Source organism: Poecilia reticulata, linkage group LG23 (assembly GCF_000633615.1).
Source record: "Poecilia reticulata strain Guanapo linkage group LG23, Guppy_female_1.0+MT, whole genome shotgun sequence".
Taxonomy (NCBI): Eukaryota; Metazoa; Chordata; class Actinopteri; order Cyprinodontiformes; family Poeciliidae; genus Poecilia; species Poecilia reticulata.
Window position 1 is genome coordinate 10482077 of NC_024353.1, and position 16427 is coordinate 10498503.

The following is a 16427-nucleotide window of genomic DNA, read 5'->3' on the forward strand; positions in this document are numbered from 1 at the left end:
TCCGGTCTCTTTGCTGCTGGCAGGATTTTGATTTAGTTCCTCCCTTCTGGGCCGAGCATTCAGCTGGCTCTTCTATTGTCTACTTCCTCTGGGTCCCTTACCACAATATCACATCCCTCTGACTGGCAAGATGCATGTTTGGCTGTGCGCATGTTTTTTTTTCTTCTTCTTTTTTCTTTTTTTTGATCTCCAGAAAGGAAGTGAGAGACGAGCTCCGGAAGAGACCGAAGTGACTGAAGGTTTGTGCACGGCCGGTTATTTGTGGTAAAAGCGTGCGTAAAGAGCGCTCGCCCTGCAAGCGAAACGATTTCGGATTGTTCGGAAACTCGCAAAAGTCACAGGGGTCGGGGCAGAAAGCAAAGCTCAAGTAAGAGGAGAACCGTCGACAACAGGAGGGTTTTAGAAGAGAAGCGGGCAGAGGAGGAAAAACAGACCCAGGATGCTGGGGGGGGGAAAAAGAAGAAAGAAAGAAAGAAAGAAAAAAGAAAACAACTGTGCTGGAAGAAATTAAGCCGGCAGAAATCTCTGCAGGCGTTCGTCGTGCAGGAGATGCTGCTCACTTTTTCTTCTTTGCAGATATTGTATTTTATTATTTCTCTGCAAAAGAATCTGGAACATTTTCATCATTTTGTCACCAGCAAAAAAATAAATAAAGAAAGAAGCAAGCATGATGCTGCCACCACTATGAACTTTAATTACTAATTACTGGATTTAACTTGAGGTCATCAACAAATGAACACCTCATTTTTTCAAGTTTTATTATTGAAAACTTTTAAGCAGTCATTTTGCTTCCGCTTTGCAATTATGTGCTGCCCAGTGAAGTGCATTAAAGTTTGTGGTTGTAACGTGATAAAGTCTGAGAAGGTTGAGATGTGAAAGAAGATGTAAAGTCTGTTTGTACATCAGTCGATGTTTTCCGCTAGAAAATTCGCCAATTCCAGTGGTTGGGCGCTACGGCAACCATTCCATCCAACATCCCGTCGTGTTTTTGAGTTAAAAAATATTTAAAGTTGACAGGAAATTTTAAAATATCACTTGATGATTATGTGTTATTGGAAGATTACTATCTGAACACCAACTATAAAGTCTTAAAAAATGCAAACATTAAAAAAAAAAAACTTAAATAAGCAATGCTTAGCCTATTTTTGGCTAAGCTTTTCCCTTATACTGAGGGAAAAGCTGTCTGTCAAAAATAGGTCAATTTCGAGATCTCTACTTTATAATTCCTAACTTGAAATCTGTGCACTCTTTCTATATATCTAGTCGCATTATTTGTGGGAGCTTTAACAGGGGAAATCACCAAAAGAGGTGCCATCACATTCTTAACATATTTTGCCAATGAGTAGCAGAAGTGATCTGCACGTTTTTGCTGCTCCGCTCATGCGGAAGCAAATGGTTTCATTACAGCCAGTGTTGTGTTTCACTTCGTTTCTCCTTTCCCTTCTTTCATTCTGAGAAAACGGGCTCTTTGTGTGTTGCCATGTGCAGCGTACCTTCACATTTCTCCAGGATCTGCACCGTGTCTCCGATTTCCAGCGGGAGGCCGTGCTGGACGGTCCCTCGGAAGCTGGCCAGCACTGGAAAACAAGGATTCAAAACACAGACGTGAGCCGATTTTCATTCCGGGGTTGGAAAAGCAAAGCTGAAAAAAAAAAAAAAAAAAACAAACCAAGAAAAACGAGGACTAAATACGTAAACGCAATCAAAATCCTACATTTCTGCTCAAACTCGAAACAATAACGCAAAATAATTATTGAAATATTTTATAAGTTGGGAATTAGAAGTCTTATCCAAGAATAAACTGATCACATTTGACAATTAGTGCTACTATATATGGACAGTTACAGTACTAAAGGAGTCATTCATAATCATGTGGGAATTACAAATCCTTTTGTGTCATGAACGTTTTTGAAAAAGCCCGTTTTTGACTCAATAATTCAATCGGCTACCAAGTATTAAAATAAAAATTAGCAAATGATTTTTCCAAGGCAACAAATGTAACCTGAAAAGACAGATTGCTTGCTGGTAACAAGGTCTACCAAGGATTTAAAAAGCTATGGCCTCAAAACTGAGAAAAAGTTCCATCATGCTGGTTATTTGCACTAAAGTCCTTTCAACAAAAAACCAAAGGAAATGTGGACAGACCAGTTTTCTCATTCTATTTGAGGTTGCGCTTTAAAACGCAGAGAAAAAGGCATAATTAAGTAATGTTAATTTTATTTAAAAGTCCAAATGACAGATGTTTTAAAAAAGACTATTCAATAATTTCTCATTTAAATGAGAGTGGCAAGAAAGTTGGTTATAAGAGCAGGTGAAGACATGCGGCAAAGGTCATCGGGTCAGGACTCGAGCCTGTGACGGCCACATCGAGGACTGAGGCTTTACCACTGTGCCATCGCAGCGATCCCAAATTTATACACCGACGGCAAGTGGAAAATTTATCTACAAAAATATGCAGCAGAGGATGACGGGTGGACCGAGATGCAAAATCTTCAGAGTCATTGAAAGATTGTGTCAATCGTTCAAAGCTGTGAGTTAGTCAGCAGTATTTACCCGTATATCACAGGACCTGGGCGCTCATACGAACCCATCAGCACATTAACTTGACTCCACGCAGGCAGCAAATTCACACAAGTGCCCCATTCAAAGGGCGATGTACGCTGGCACACACATGGATACACAGGAAGCCATTCACACGTGGACACACACATGCGGCAGAAGTGCGATCAGAGTTAGATACACACAAGAGTTCCCACTATGTGGCGGGGAGGTGGGATCCTGCCTCGACCCAAAAGATGAAGAGAATTTCACGTCATCATCATACAGCGCTCAAACGACGTACTGGAACCCCGCATGATGGGAGAGTCAGTGAATCCTTCGGTTCAATATTCAAGTATTTATTGAGTGATTATGGATTACAGTTTATGAAAACCTACAATTCATTTTCAGAAACTTTTTTTAAGCTATGAATATTACACAAGAACAACAACAACAAAACATTTTCACTCTAGTGTTGTATAGTTCAATAATCTGTCTGTGGGTAAACTGCATGAATTCATGGGAAGCTATTTAACACTCTTCATGTTGTGGTCATCTGTGTTACTTCTGCACCTGTTTTCTTTCTGAACTTTATCCTTCCTCTCAACTTTCTATTAAAGTGTTTGCATACAGAAAACATGTGTAGCAAAGACTTTCCGTAGCTAAGGAGGGTGTCACTGACCGACTGCTGCACCAAAATATCAATCTTCTCTGCGACTGTGTGGTGGCAAACGTAACATTTTTTGCATTAAAATTAGATTTTCCACTGCTATTATAGTTTAAGTAACTGAATTTAGAGATTTCTTTGGCTGTAACCCACAAGCATAAAAAAAGAATGGAAATATAGTCTTGAAATATTTCTGTAAATTGAATAGTAAAGACTGATAAGGGAAAGTACATTTAAATTGAACGTTACGTCTTCATTGGGCAAAATTCTCCGTCTCTTTTCTGTCCTGGTGGAGTCTCTCCTCCTGCTCATCACTCATTCATCCCAGATTCTCAGGAATCTGATCCAGATGTGAGAACAAGTTCATGGATTTTGATGCTCATGTTGCATCCGTAGTTCAGAAAGTTGGCCTGATTGAACAAAACAAACGTGATTTTTGGATCCAGTAATTCAAAATTACCCTAAAACAGTTGGAAAAACCCCAGACCATTGTTTTTGGTTGTCGACCAGTGTAATTGTAGCTTAATTTTTTTGAGTTGACTTATTGAAATTAAGATTTTAACCAAATTCTAATTCAGTGGGTTAACTCCTAGACATTTCAGGACAACAGCCACATGCTTCTCCCAGCTGTAATCCAAAAATGTCTCTGCGTCTTTCGCAGCCCGTGTTGAAGCGTCGCCAGCTCCTTGTTATCCCCGGATTTGCAGAAACAATCTCTAAAAATGGGTTTGCGCACATCTGACTTTGTAATTCGCTCCAAGACAAGTGCACACATCCAAGGAAACAAGCCTGTTGTTTTTTTTTTTTTGTTTTTGTTTTTCATTTCTGCTGTAATTTATTCAAAGCCCCGTCACTCACACATTTACATGAGGACAAGTCACGGCAGAACACATCTGCGTCTGCCCGACGCAAGAGTCCTCCGAGTTGCTCCCTCAGCCTCACCAGGCTCAATTATTCAGTTTCGACTCTCTAAATTCTTTTTTTTTTTTTCATGCTGCGAATTGAAAGCTTAGCTCTTCTCAATCCGCGAGCCAGCTGCTATCTGTCTGTTATTCCCCAGCTGCCTGTCATCAGTCCAACTGTCTTTTAGTTAACTAGGCTGACTGACCACCAAATTGTGGATCCAGAACAGTGAGAAGGTGTTTGATCTCAAGGGAGCTTTTTTTTTTTTTCCTTCTTCTTCTTCCCTTGTTTTTTTTTTTTTTTTGCTCAGTTTGTGCAGAATGATGCCAGAGCACAAACACAAACAGTGAGACGGATACCATTCATGGCTGTCTGACCACACAATAGCTGCAGAGTTGGGGGCGGGGGGGAAACAGTGCAATGGAAAACTAACCAAACTCAGAAATGTGATATTTCTGTGTGATCACAGAAATATCACATCACAGCAGTGGGGGATCACTGAGGCATGAGTGCAGCAAAGCAAACCAAAACAGACCTGCTTTCGCTAAAAAAAAAAAAAAATGTAACACGGACGTTAAAAAAAAAAAAAAATGCGTCCGTTGAACTGGCTGTACTGTCGTCGCTTTCCAGTCCAGATGGCTCACGATGACCGCCGCGAGGATAACCGTTATCTGCATTGACACACAACAACACGCGCTCTGATGCTACCCAACGCCGGTCCAGTGGGCAGCGGCGACGGCAGGGCTACTTTTGACCAGACCGTCGTCCAAAAGCTGAACATTGTGGGAAGTCGGCGGCAGCCTGGAAGAGCCATGTGCTCATGAATAAGCAAAGCGATTGCAGAGCGTGATCCTGTCAAGTTTGGCTACAAAGGGAAAAGGTCATGAGTGAGAAGCAAGAGAATAGTAATACTAGATATGGGATCTATAATAGAGTTTCTGGTGAGGAGTTTGGTGGCTTGATGCTAATGCAGCTGCCGATGGGTCATTTAACGTACAGGAGGGGAAGCACTTATCACCTTCATAACAGCTGAGGTCAGTGCTTTGAAAATCTGAGCTCCTATAAAAATGATAATCCAGAAATTACTCTGAAATATATTTAAAAAAATATTACTTTTCCATTTCTCCATTGTTGACTAAATCCTATCAATGTGAGAGGTTAATGGTAGCTCTTAAGCTACTGATTTAAGTTCTATGAAAAAAATAAAATAAAATAAAATGAAATGAAATTTTGTAACAAAATTTGGTGACTGAGATCAGCATGCATTTGTGATGTTTTTACATTTTCATGATGTAAAGCACTTTAAACTGCCTTGTTGTTGAAATGTGCTACACTAATAAAATTGATGGATTGACATGTCTGAGTGGCTCTAAGTTGACTTTTTTTATCAGCTGTGATCAATGCATTTTCATGCATATTTCAAGCTTTATCTTACAGATCACTGCCAGCAGAGTTTTGTTGCAAAATCTTGCTACAGATCATGAATAAAACTTAGACTTGGACTGTGATGAGGCCATGCTAACAAATAAACACGCTTTGAAGCAAACCACTGCTTGTTTTCTAATATTACTCAGAAGCCTTTTCCACAAGTACTTTGAGATTCAGCAAAAACAGCTGGTGCAAAGAAAGAAAAGCCTAGGAAGTAACAGCTAAGCGGCCTGTAATTATTTAAGAATCTATTAGCAAAGATCACCCGGACTAATCCAGGAAGAGAAATCATTATCTGCTGCCTTGATGCACACATCAGAAGAAGCACAGCTGCATTGATTCGAAGCAACCGTTCCTTTAACTCCCTGACTGGGGCACGTGTGACTGTGAGGTCAGAGGCTACATTTCGACCACTTTAGAGCTCGCAGTAATCTGTCAGGATTATACGCGGAGATCTGTTTGCCATTTCCCATTTGTGTTCTGATGACCAAGTCGAGATCCCTTCAGAAGGGCCCCACTGCTCCGGATTAGGTTTGCACGTGTTTTAGGCTGCCGCTCGGAGCCGAGGCCCGTCAAACCGCGTTACGTCCGGTTTGCCCGTCACCTCGTCTAAGCTGCTTACAAGACGCAGCGCCACAAGCTCCGGGCGGGAAGGAACACCAAAGCTTTCCTTGAACGTTTGAAGACAGACCAAACTTCGCATGAGTCAGCCCATCAAAGCGTTAAGTTTTGGTGCTTTATGACTGGAGCGAAGGGAGAGGGGAAAAGAAAAAAAGAAAAAAAGGATGAATTTGCCGATTTGAGAGTCTACAGCTTTTACTTGTGTTACATAATACATCACACATGGACAATTTTACACTACGCACGCCTCAATTTTCCTTTTAACCTAATAAGCCTAACCCTTTACTGTCTATGACTGATCCCACAATGATCCACATGCATAATCCACTCCCACGTGTTAATTATACACCATTTATGCCATTAATATGCTAATTTGACAACAACGAAACCAGTGCGACTCCAGTGGCCTGTGTTGGTGCCAAATGCAGAGACCATGAATATTTAATAGGTGTGTGAGAATGTTGTGTGAATTGTGAATTACACATATGCAAGGACCTTAGCAGACACAAAAACGGGTTAATAAATTGATTAAAAGGTGGAGAAAAGGCTTGATCTAAATGAGGAATGGTCTAACCTTGTCAAGTTTCTTGTTAAATTACAAGATTGATATGTTGACAGTTACCCAGTTTGCAGAAATGACTGCAAATGAAGAATTTTAGAAATCTTAAAAAAAAAAAAATCCATAGTAGCACGAGGTAAATCTTAAAGTTTACTGTCCGTGTGGCAAACCGAGTGTGAAGCAGGTTCAGTCATGACAGTGAGCTGTCAAGGCTAAGGTTCGGAGAATCCTACCCCACCAAGTCAGAAAGAAGACTAGTCACCGTTTTGAGATGCAACTGCGCTAAAAATATTGCTTGCTTCATACACTATGTCATGTTTGTCTATTTTTTGTGTTATGGTTCTCTATGTTTCCCATTATAATCTGGAAAAAAGTCTCAGCTTTACTTAGCAACTCTCTTTAGGGTAGTTGTCCGAATACGTAACCATATCTCGAGGTGCGAGAAACGGAGATGGAGCACCGTCTTTGTAGAGATACAACTCCAAGTCAGGATAACAAAAGTATTTGAAGCAAACCACTGATCTAAACGGTGCCGTTCTGGTGCTGACAGCTGGCAGATCAATGCGGGTTTCTTCTGAATTTTTAGTTGGATTTTTAGAAAGTCAAATTAGGCCATAAAAACAATTCCTTTGGGCGTTAGAAACTTTAAAGTTTTTGATGGATTTTAGGTTTTAATTACTTTCCTTTAATGATCATTATTAGTAAGCGGTTTACAAGTGAAGCGCTTTTGCTGGCGGTCCTTTTTGTGAATAGATATTAGATCATGATACATGCATTTCAGTCAACTGACTACATCTTCAACTGATGTTTTTCCTGTAGTCTTTAATTTTAATGTCGATTTTAGAGTTGGATTGGAGTAACTTTTAAATCCTGACAAATTTATAGACATCTTTGATTCTTTGTTCAACAATCAATGTTTGTTGATTGTGTTTGAGGATAAACTTAAACAGCGTTGTACCTCTTTTCTCCCTCATATTCTGCTCAATCTCCCATCTGGTACACAGATTAAAAACATAAAAATCAGCAGCAACCCCCGGTGCCAAAACCAAAAGTGCATTTTTTTATTATTCCAGCAATGCGACTGAAACATTCCTACTCAGACCAAAGCTAGCTCAGTTATGTTTTGTTGACGCTGAGTTCGCGCAGAGCAATCTCCAGCTCAGAGGTTTCAGGCATCCCCCGTTTCTATGCGGTGGAGGGAAAAGCGGCTGCTTAATGTCCTGCATGTGTTCACAGCCAGAGATTTCTAAAGACGGGAGAAAAAAAACAAAAAAATCCAAAACACAGAGAAGCTAAATCAATGCGGGCCTGACAGCTGAAGCGGTGTACCTGACATCTTCGGTGTGAGCGAGGGAAAGATCAAGCAAACGTGTGTGTTTGTGTGTGGGGGGGTGTGTGTGCGTGTGATTCCCCCGGTCGAGCTTTGGAATGACGGGAAGTGAAATCAAGCATTTGAAGAGGGGAACGACCTGCCGAGGTCAGCAGGAGGGGAAAGAGCGCGTGCGCCGCCCGCTTAAAAGCAGCAAAGGCCTCCCGACTCAAACCGGTGCTGGAGTTGGCAGACGGTCACGCACAAACTGACAAAAAAAAAAAAAAAAAAAAAAAAAGGAAAAAGTACACCCACACACACACACACACACATACATACATACAGACAGACGCAGAGGTCTGATAGGCAGCTCGGACAAAAACCAAGGCAGGCGGAATCACCGAGGAGGAACGGCTTTCATTTAGCCCTCTCCATTGCCGGCCGCCAGCTTCCTCTTTCTGCCATTGTGTGACGGCAGATAGCAACCCGGCCACTGCCACAAAAACTGCTCTCCGACAACAATAAACCTTTCGCTTAAATCGCGCCACAGGAGCAGGTGGTTTTCACGACCAGGCCGTGTGGGGAATGTTATTACTCCTGTTGGAATGACTGCATGACTGAAAGTGCAGCTCAGGGCTTGGCGACGTGACGGCATAGCCTCTGCAACAAACAGAAAATCTGTTGCATTAAATGACACTAGAAGCATGTCCCACCAGCATGTAGAAACAAAGTAGTCCTATTCATCTTAAATATATATATAGTCAAAATACAACTGCACACTTCAATGTATTTTATATTTTTTTAAAATCTGAAAATTTCAGCATGTATCCATTTGTAAATCAGTAGAATCCCTCTGAAAGTTAAATCTTAAAGCCTTCAACAAGTTTCTGCCAGGATATGTGGCTCTGCCCATCTTCATCAACTCTAGCCAGCAGAACCTGTAGAAAAGAAGCTTCCTCACAGCACGACGCTGCCGCCACGTTTCACAGTTGTACCTATGTGGTTTGGGGTGCCTTGTTAATTTTACAATAAGTTCCATTTATTTTTATCTGACCACAGCATCCTCTCTTCCTGTGTGCGCCGTTTGGCTTGTGGCAAACAGAAATGACGATTCCTTCTAGCTTTTCGTCTTGAAATATTTCTAGAAGAGTTGTCATGTGAACAGATTCTCCCATCTCTGGCATTGCTCTCCAACTTCCTCTGGAGTTAACACAACCGTACTGTCATTCTTTCAAAGTAGTACTCTGGTTACCTTGCTATTCATTTTACTGGACAGACACTTTGTCCATTGAAACGTGATGATTTTCAAAACTTGCGATTTTGTTTTCTAACCCAACACAAATGACACAAAGGTGTTTCTGAAAGTAATTGTACATAAAGCTCTATTCAGGAGCATCGTAGTAATGTCTCTAAAACATGAAATGTGAAAAAGTCCAAGGTTTAGGAACTCTGGCTGCTTTCTTTTCTTAAAAATCCTGCAAAAGTGTCTGGTCAGATTTTAAACAAACTAAAATAAAGGCAAACCACTCCCCCCCGCCCCAAAAAAAAACAGCATTAGTTGGCGTCATCACCTACTAAAAGAGTGACAGGTTTCCGCAAATCGTCAGGTACACAGAGCCAAAGGACCACCGCAGCCTGTCCTACTGGCCAGCTTAGGCACAAAATATCATAAATGACACAGATTGGGCGGGAATATAGGTCAGAGCACTAAAACCTCATCTCATTCCCTGGTATTAATCTGTCTGAGTTTTTGTGTGCAGATGTGTGTGAGGCTTCTAAGCTAGGTGAGAGCACACATTAGATAACTCACGGATGCCAAAGGTGAGATGAGATAATTATGATAATCTTCTCAGGAGGGCTTACCTCCCCGTGAATAAATGGGCAATCCTATCCTTTTTACAAGTTGGCGTTGGGTAGAAATAATTTTTAATTAGTATGCTGCACAAATAGTGAGGTAAATTCTTCTAATTTTCTCAAATAAAATAAAAAAAAACCCCATGAAACCTCACAAATAGCTAGCAAGTCCGTCAGAAGTCCCTGCTGTGTCAGGTTGGATGGGAGTCAAACCAGGTCAGATTTCACCTGAACTCAACCTGAAGTCAGAGAAGCAATAAATTTCTACCTCCGTTTGAGGAAGTTGCAGCTAAATGTTTGTTGCTGGAGTCCCGCTCTGCGTATTTCCTCAATAAACATTCTCTTTATGGAGATTATTGCAACATTTTATCATTTCCAACCCACTCAGATGCACTCTATGTTGCAAGCTGTTGCACAACTTACAGTAAAATAGATAAATCAGAAGAAAAAAAAAATTCTGTTGGGCTATTTTTTTTGTAGTTTGTACGTCACATTTGCTTTGGAAAATCCGAATTGGCAACATCAGAAATGCTTCAGAACAGCGATTAGCTAACTGTGGCAACTTTTTGGAGAGGTAACATGAAAAACAGCCACCAAGCAAAAATACTACACGAGTATAAAGATGTTAAAAAGTATCTAAAAAAGGAACACTTTGTAGAGGTTGTTTTGCTAATGGGATCACGCACAACACTGTGTATTGGCACATTAGTGTTGGTTATGTTTTGTTTTTTTTTCTTTTTTTTTTACAAACAGGGTAAAGGTTTCCTGTGAGGTATATTTATAATCTGAGGAAAATGTCTCAAATCAGCCACACAAATCACATTGGTGCACCGCTAATAAGACGAGAACAATGTGAGAAAGTCTAACCATCATTAATGATTCATACCGCCCAAACTCATTGAACACAACATGCATTTTCTATCCTCTACTCCCTCGCTGTTCTGTTGATTTTCAGCAGATAAGCTCAAGCAACCTTGTGGAGAGAAGGCAAAGAAATGTAAATATATGCAGGGAGGAGCAGATAATTTAAGCTCGTTAGTGCGGCTGATGGGGAAAACGGCTCAAACCAAGAGATTTAGGAAACAAAGATGCTGCCGAGAACGGTTGACGGGGTCGTGAAAGGGCCACAGATGGATAATAGAAAGCCTGCCAGCAGATGTGAGCGTGAAGCGGGCTGAGAAACATCTGCCTCTCCTCCCTCAGGTGCAACCGTTAGAACTGGGAGTGTCGCACGAAACTGCATCGGTTTGTAACTTTCTGAATGTGCTGCACCCTCCACTTCCTTCCTTTGCTATCGTCTACCGCCGAAGCATTCCCTCCCCACTCTCTTTCGAGGGAGGAGGCGGCGCGGCTGACCTCCATCTGCATTTCAGGCACTCTTGAATCCAATTATGACAAATTATGTAGTTTTGTTGCGGCAAAAACAGAACGTGCACACAGAAACTTGAAACTAGAAAAAAAAAGAGGGGAAAAAAAAAAGCATGCAGCCTTTAACAATACACAACACAGTCTGCAGCTTTCGTGGACCTCTTTAAACTTTCAGGCGCATTCTTAGTCAAAGCTGATGAATGTGGCCCATTTGATTGCGCGCTTTGTTTCGGCAGCAGAATGAAAAGGGCCTTGAAGTCACATTATGCTGACGTACCGGTCCAAGCAAACAACCATTAAGGACAAGGAGGCAGAAAAAAAACCCACAATGACGCGCTTGATTTTTTTTTAAGAATCCCATTGTGTTCCAGCAGTCCAATTAGTAATCTAAATCCAAGTTCATCAGGATGATAAGTGATGAAACAAACTCCTTTTCTTGTTTTATTTACCATTATTGTTGCACAAGAAAATATGGAGCAAGAGCATTAATCACGGGAAAGTAAGCACTTTCTGAAGAGGGTAAATCAAATATACATGATTTAGAGCAAGACTTTGCCATATGCAGATCAGGTGTGAATGGTCAGGATATTTATCTGTAATGCACTTTGTGCTTCACATGATAAATGAACTTGGGATTCTAAAATTCTGTTAAGACTGAGAAAGAAAAAAAACTGGAAACAACTTCATTTAGAGCAAAGAGCAAAGCTGGCTTTAGCTTTGCTAGCAAGCTAACTGTAAGCTATTTGTGGTTTTCTCTGTTTGCTGCTTTTATTATCAACAATACAACCAGGTGAATGGTTTAAAAGATTTGGAAGTTTCTTGTACTCTTCCTTCCTGCTCTGCCTAACACAAACATTCAGGTAATCAAACCTGATGTACACGGGTTTTTATCTGGGAAAGCTAACTGTATCATAGTCGCACTTGATTGAACAAGTCAACAGAAACTTCAATAGAAAAAAAAGATGGAGCCGTTTTAGATGTAGTGCCTTGAGATCGTCTTACAGAGCGAAAATATACCCTTGTTTTATTTGAGTTACGCTCCAGCAAATTCAAACCTACAACAACCTACAATTAGTTTCTGAATACACTAAGACGAAGTGAGTTACTAAAAAAAAAAAAAAAAAAAGTAATTTGCCTTTGGTTTTCATGAAGTATTTCTAAAATGAACTCAATTGAATTTAGTGGAACAGGAGTCAGGTAGACCTTGAGAATTATAAAGTGATAAAACAAAACCCACTCGCAAACAGCATTTCTCACATTATTAAGTTCCCCTAGAGTGGCGAGAAAGGAATAATGTAAATTTAGCATTTATAAGAAGGAAAGAAGGCACGGCCTCGAGGTGAAAGTCAATCAATCTGGATTTATGAGGGAAACTGGTGCAAACAATGTTGACTGGAGGTTCTTAAACTTTGATCAAATTGAGTAAGAATTTGAACTTTTTTATTGATCTGAAGGTCTTCAAATAAAATTGTGCCAAAAGATAGGATTAATTTAGGTTAAACAGTTTGCAGCTTCAAAGTAGTGTGAACTTAAACTTTGGTTACACAATGCAAATATCTGTAATTTTAATCAAAAGTCTTAATTTGAAGGACAAAAATCATATTTCATGAACTAAGTCTGTAGTTTGGTTTGTTGCTCTCTAAACCAAAGACAATATATGACAATTATGATATATTTTGAGAAAATATAACCAAGATATGTTTTGCCTGTTTGAGCCCTTCTACCTCCTTCTTCTCTTGCTAAAAAAAAGAGCAAAAGGAGCATTGTCGGACTGAAGTCAAGCTGTCGACGCTTTTTCAATACAATGACAGTATGCTGATTCGGATTTTATTCTGTGCCCGTCAAGAGGGGGACATCGCCTATGTCCACAATCACTTCTGAGATTTGTGCTGAGCAGGGAGGCAGAAAGAGAGCGCGAGGCAGAGAGGATGTATTAAGGCTGCAAAAAGGCACGGGTGACAAATAAAGCGAGAGAACGGGAGGAAGAGAGAGGTTGAAAGCCAGTAACAGAAAAACAGAAGCAGAGCAGATCAAAGCAAAGGGAGGAAGGCAGAAGAAATAAGTAGCTGTCAGGTTTTTGTGTCACTCTCGCTGCACTTTGTGTGCCTCCTGTGCAGTGTGTCAGCCTGAGAGGAGAGGAGATAGTCCCCGTCAGTCGTACAGAATGTTCATGCTGACCGTGGGGCCAGCGGGGGAAGAGATGAGGGATAAAGCGAGTCCAAATCAATCACGGAGAAGCAACAGACGGAGACAGGGTCATAAGGATGGAGAGATATAAAAGGATTAGGGTTCATTTTTAAAAAGAGAATCGGATTTTAACCTTTCTAAAGGGGATAGAGTCACTTGAGGAAAAATGGAAGACACAACAATTTGACTTTTGAACCTGAAGCTAATATATCACCAATCATACAAGATTATGCAAAACAGCCTGACAGGTATAGTGCCTGTTATTGTGTTGCAACGCTACTCATACCTCTCGTTTTCCACATTTTGACACGTTACTACCACATATCAGGATTTCATTTGAGGGATCAACACTAGGTGGTGTATAAAAATGAAAGTGGACAGAAAAGGAAACATGGCTTTCAAAGACAACGAATTAACACCTGAAAACTGTGGCATGTTTGCGCTTAGCAAACATGCCACAATAGTTTGTAGCAACATCACCCCAGGAAAACATGCATTTCTAAAGCTGGTGCTGAATATTTCCATGTTTATATCAGCAGCCATTAACCCCAACTTCTTCTTTTTCTTGGTTTCACTAAAAATAAACTACATATGCTATGCCGAATCACCTTAGCTAATAAAACATGAACACAAAAGCCTTTTTCCTGAGTTAACTGCTCAATATATATCAATCTGGACCCACTTTCACTATTCTAAAAGGTTAGTTTGAAACACCTGTGTATTTTCTATGCACATATCCTCTGGACTAGTGCTGAAAAATGTATACCTGTACTCTCTAAATTAGTAATGTAAACCATGAATCATTCTTAAATTTTGATTTTTTTTTTTTTTAAACCCTGGAGAAGTTTTTGCTCCGGGCAGCTCAGTTCTCATTTACACACAGCAGGAAATGATGGCAGAGCATTAATGCCCTGCCATCATGAGTTGGTAGTCTCAACTCATGAGACAGATGGTGCCTCTTCTCATTAGTAGCCACAACTCCCTAAAAACAAATGCATATAGCGAACGTATATTGTTTAAGCACAACGGCATGCATGAGAAAAGTGTAGAGCTACTTATACAACAGTTCCGGGACAAGTTGCACAGGACATTTCACCTAACTTGATATTCTAAATGTGAGATATCTCAGCTACTGCACTGTCACAGCACAACCGACAGAGCTTTTAATAGGACAGAAGCCAAAACACAAGCTCTCAGAAAAGTCAGATGAAAAGTCTTGGCCTGCCTAGTGTTGCAAGCCGAAATGAAAGGTAATTTTATCTTTATTGTGTGGTAGTAAAAAGGACAGTGATGCATTTATAGTCTTTAGGCTCCAGCAATGCTAAAGAGGTCAGCGAGGAAATGAAAACAGATGTTGCTTCCTTATTTCGGTGAAGTGGCACAGAATGATTTTTAGAAAAGTTTCACATACCAAGCCACTGTTTCGCCAATGCGCATGTGCCCACAGCATGCAGTGTGATATGTCAGAGTGTCAAAGTGCGCTTAATGCCCGAGGCATCAAAAAGGTCAGTCATCAAAGGTCTAAGCTGCAGATTGTGTTGACATATTTCCTGTGGGGGTATGTAGTGCTTCTGCAAAGCCAAACTCAAGGCAGGCAAACATACATAGAACTAAAACATACATGTGGCATAAAGGGGTAGTGGCTACAAACAAAGGAAGGGTTGGCAGTGGATCATATGGTTGATACAGAGTTCAAAGTTGACTACTTGGAGAATACTACCACCAATAGACTACCAGAAAAGAGGCTAGTACATGAGTTTTAAGGCATGATATGAAAAAAGTAATATACTCAGTTGATCATGTTAGCCCTATAATACCCACCCTGCTTTGTGCCTTTAAGCTAGCAGAGAAAAGAAAATAGGGATACGTTTTACTTCCATGTTACATTTACTTTTCAGGAGATTGCAGTCTCTTTTTGTTCATTTTATATGTGAACGCATGCAATAAATATCTTTAATCCAAATTATTCAGAAAGTAGGTTAAGATGTCAGTTTCACTTTTGGTTTGGCTGAGATGATTTATCTTCATCAGCACTGATGGGGCCGTCTTTGGAAGACTGCAAAATATTTGGTCACATCGCTATTGGGTAATTAGAGCCCGGCTCAGCTTCAAATCCAACTTTTGTGAGGAAATGCCAGAGGTATTATCCTATAGTTTCCACATTCCCTACATTGTTGAAATAGAAAGGAAATGTCTAATACTATGACGGGGTATTAGTCTTTATGTCATGACTGTCTGCATCAGATACAAACAAAAAGTTGTCTAGTGAGACAACTTTGTCCTTTAAAAAAAAAAAAAAAATGTAATAGCTGTCATTCTGCAAGCTGACTAAAAGAAAACTTTTTAAAAACCTGGTACGGCTTGCCTACAAGGACCAAAACAAAAATAAATTCATGACACTGTGAACGATGAGGTTACGAACAGATTTCATTTTTCCCAACTCCTCTGAGTCTTATTAGGCCCCAAAAAAATAAAGCTGAAGTGGACATAAACAGGCTGGCTTCCGCTGGTCTTCTGACCCAAATGCATCGGAGAGACCAGGCTATACATCCAAATAAAACGCTGCCCCAGAAGCCTTTTATTCAATTCCCCCCTGAGAAAATAAAACAAGGGGAGCCTGTGACAAGTGGAGACAGAAAGACTGTATAACAGACGAAACAAGAGTGAGTGGTACTAGTCAGCAGGGAGTGCATGAAAAGCATGAGAGTGAATGAAAAGACCACAGTGTCCTTCATCTGTGCTTAGCTGCAGGGGCCGTCTGGCACAGGTTCCGAAGTTGGACGTTCGGATTTGGCTTTTGAGGTCAAGACATGGGAAGAATCACAGAGGGGAAAGGGAGGCATGCGCTAGACGAACAATGCGTTTACGAAAGAAGAGACTGGGCACCGGGAGACGGTCAAAGCTTGAAGATACTTCCCAAGATTTGACACGCACACACACACACACACACGCACGCCCCCACACACATACATATATATATTTCTATATGGTTG

General features: G+C 40.6%; 1 protein-coding gene across 4 annotated transcripts in view; it reads right to left on the reverse strand.

Annotated features, from left to right (window-relative positions):
• Positions 1 to 16427, reverse strand: part of dock4b (dedicator of cytokinesis 4b) — a 177383-nt gene that overhangs the window by 82187 nt on the left and 78769 nt on the right. For all 4 annotated transcript variants that reach the window (XM_008401053.2, XM_017302825.1, XM_017302824.1 and 1 more), the window contains one exon: positions 1494 to 1577. In XM_008401053.2, coding sequence (XP_008399275.1) covers positions 1494 to 1577 — 84 coding nt within the window. The remainder of the gene's footprint in view (positions 1 to 1493; positions 1578 to 16427) is intronic.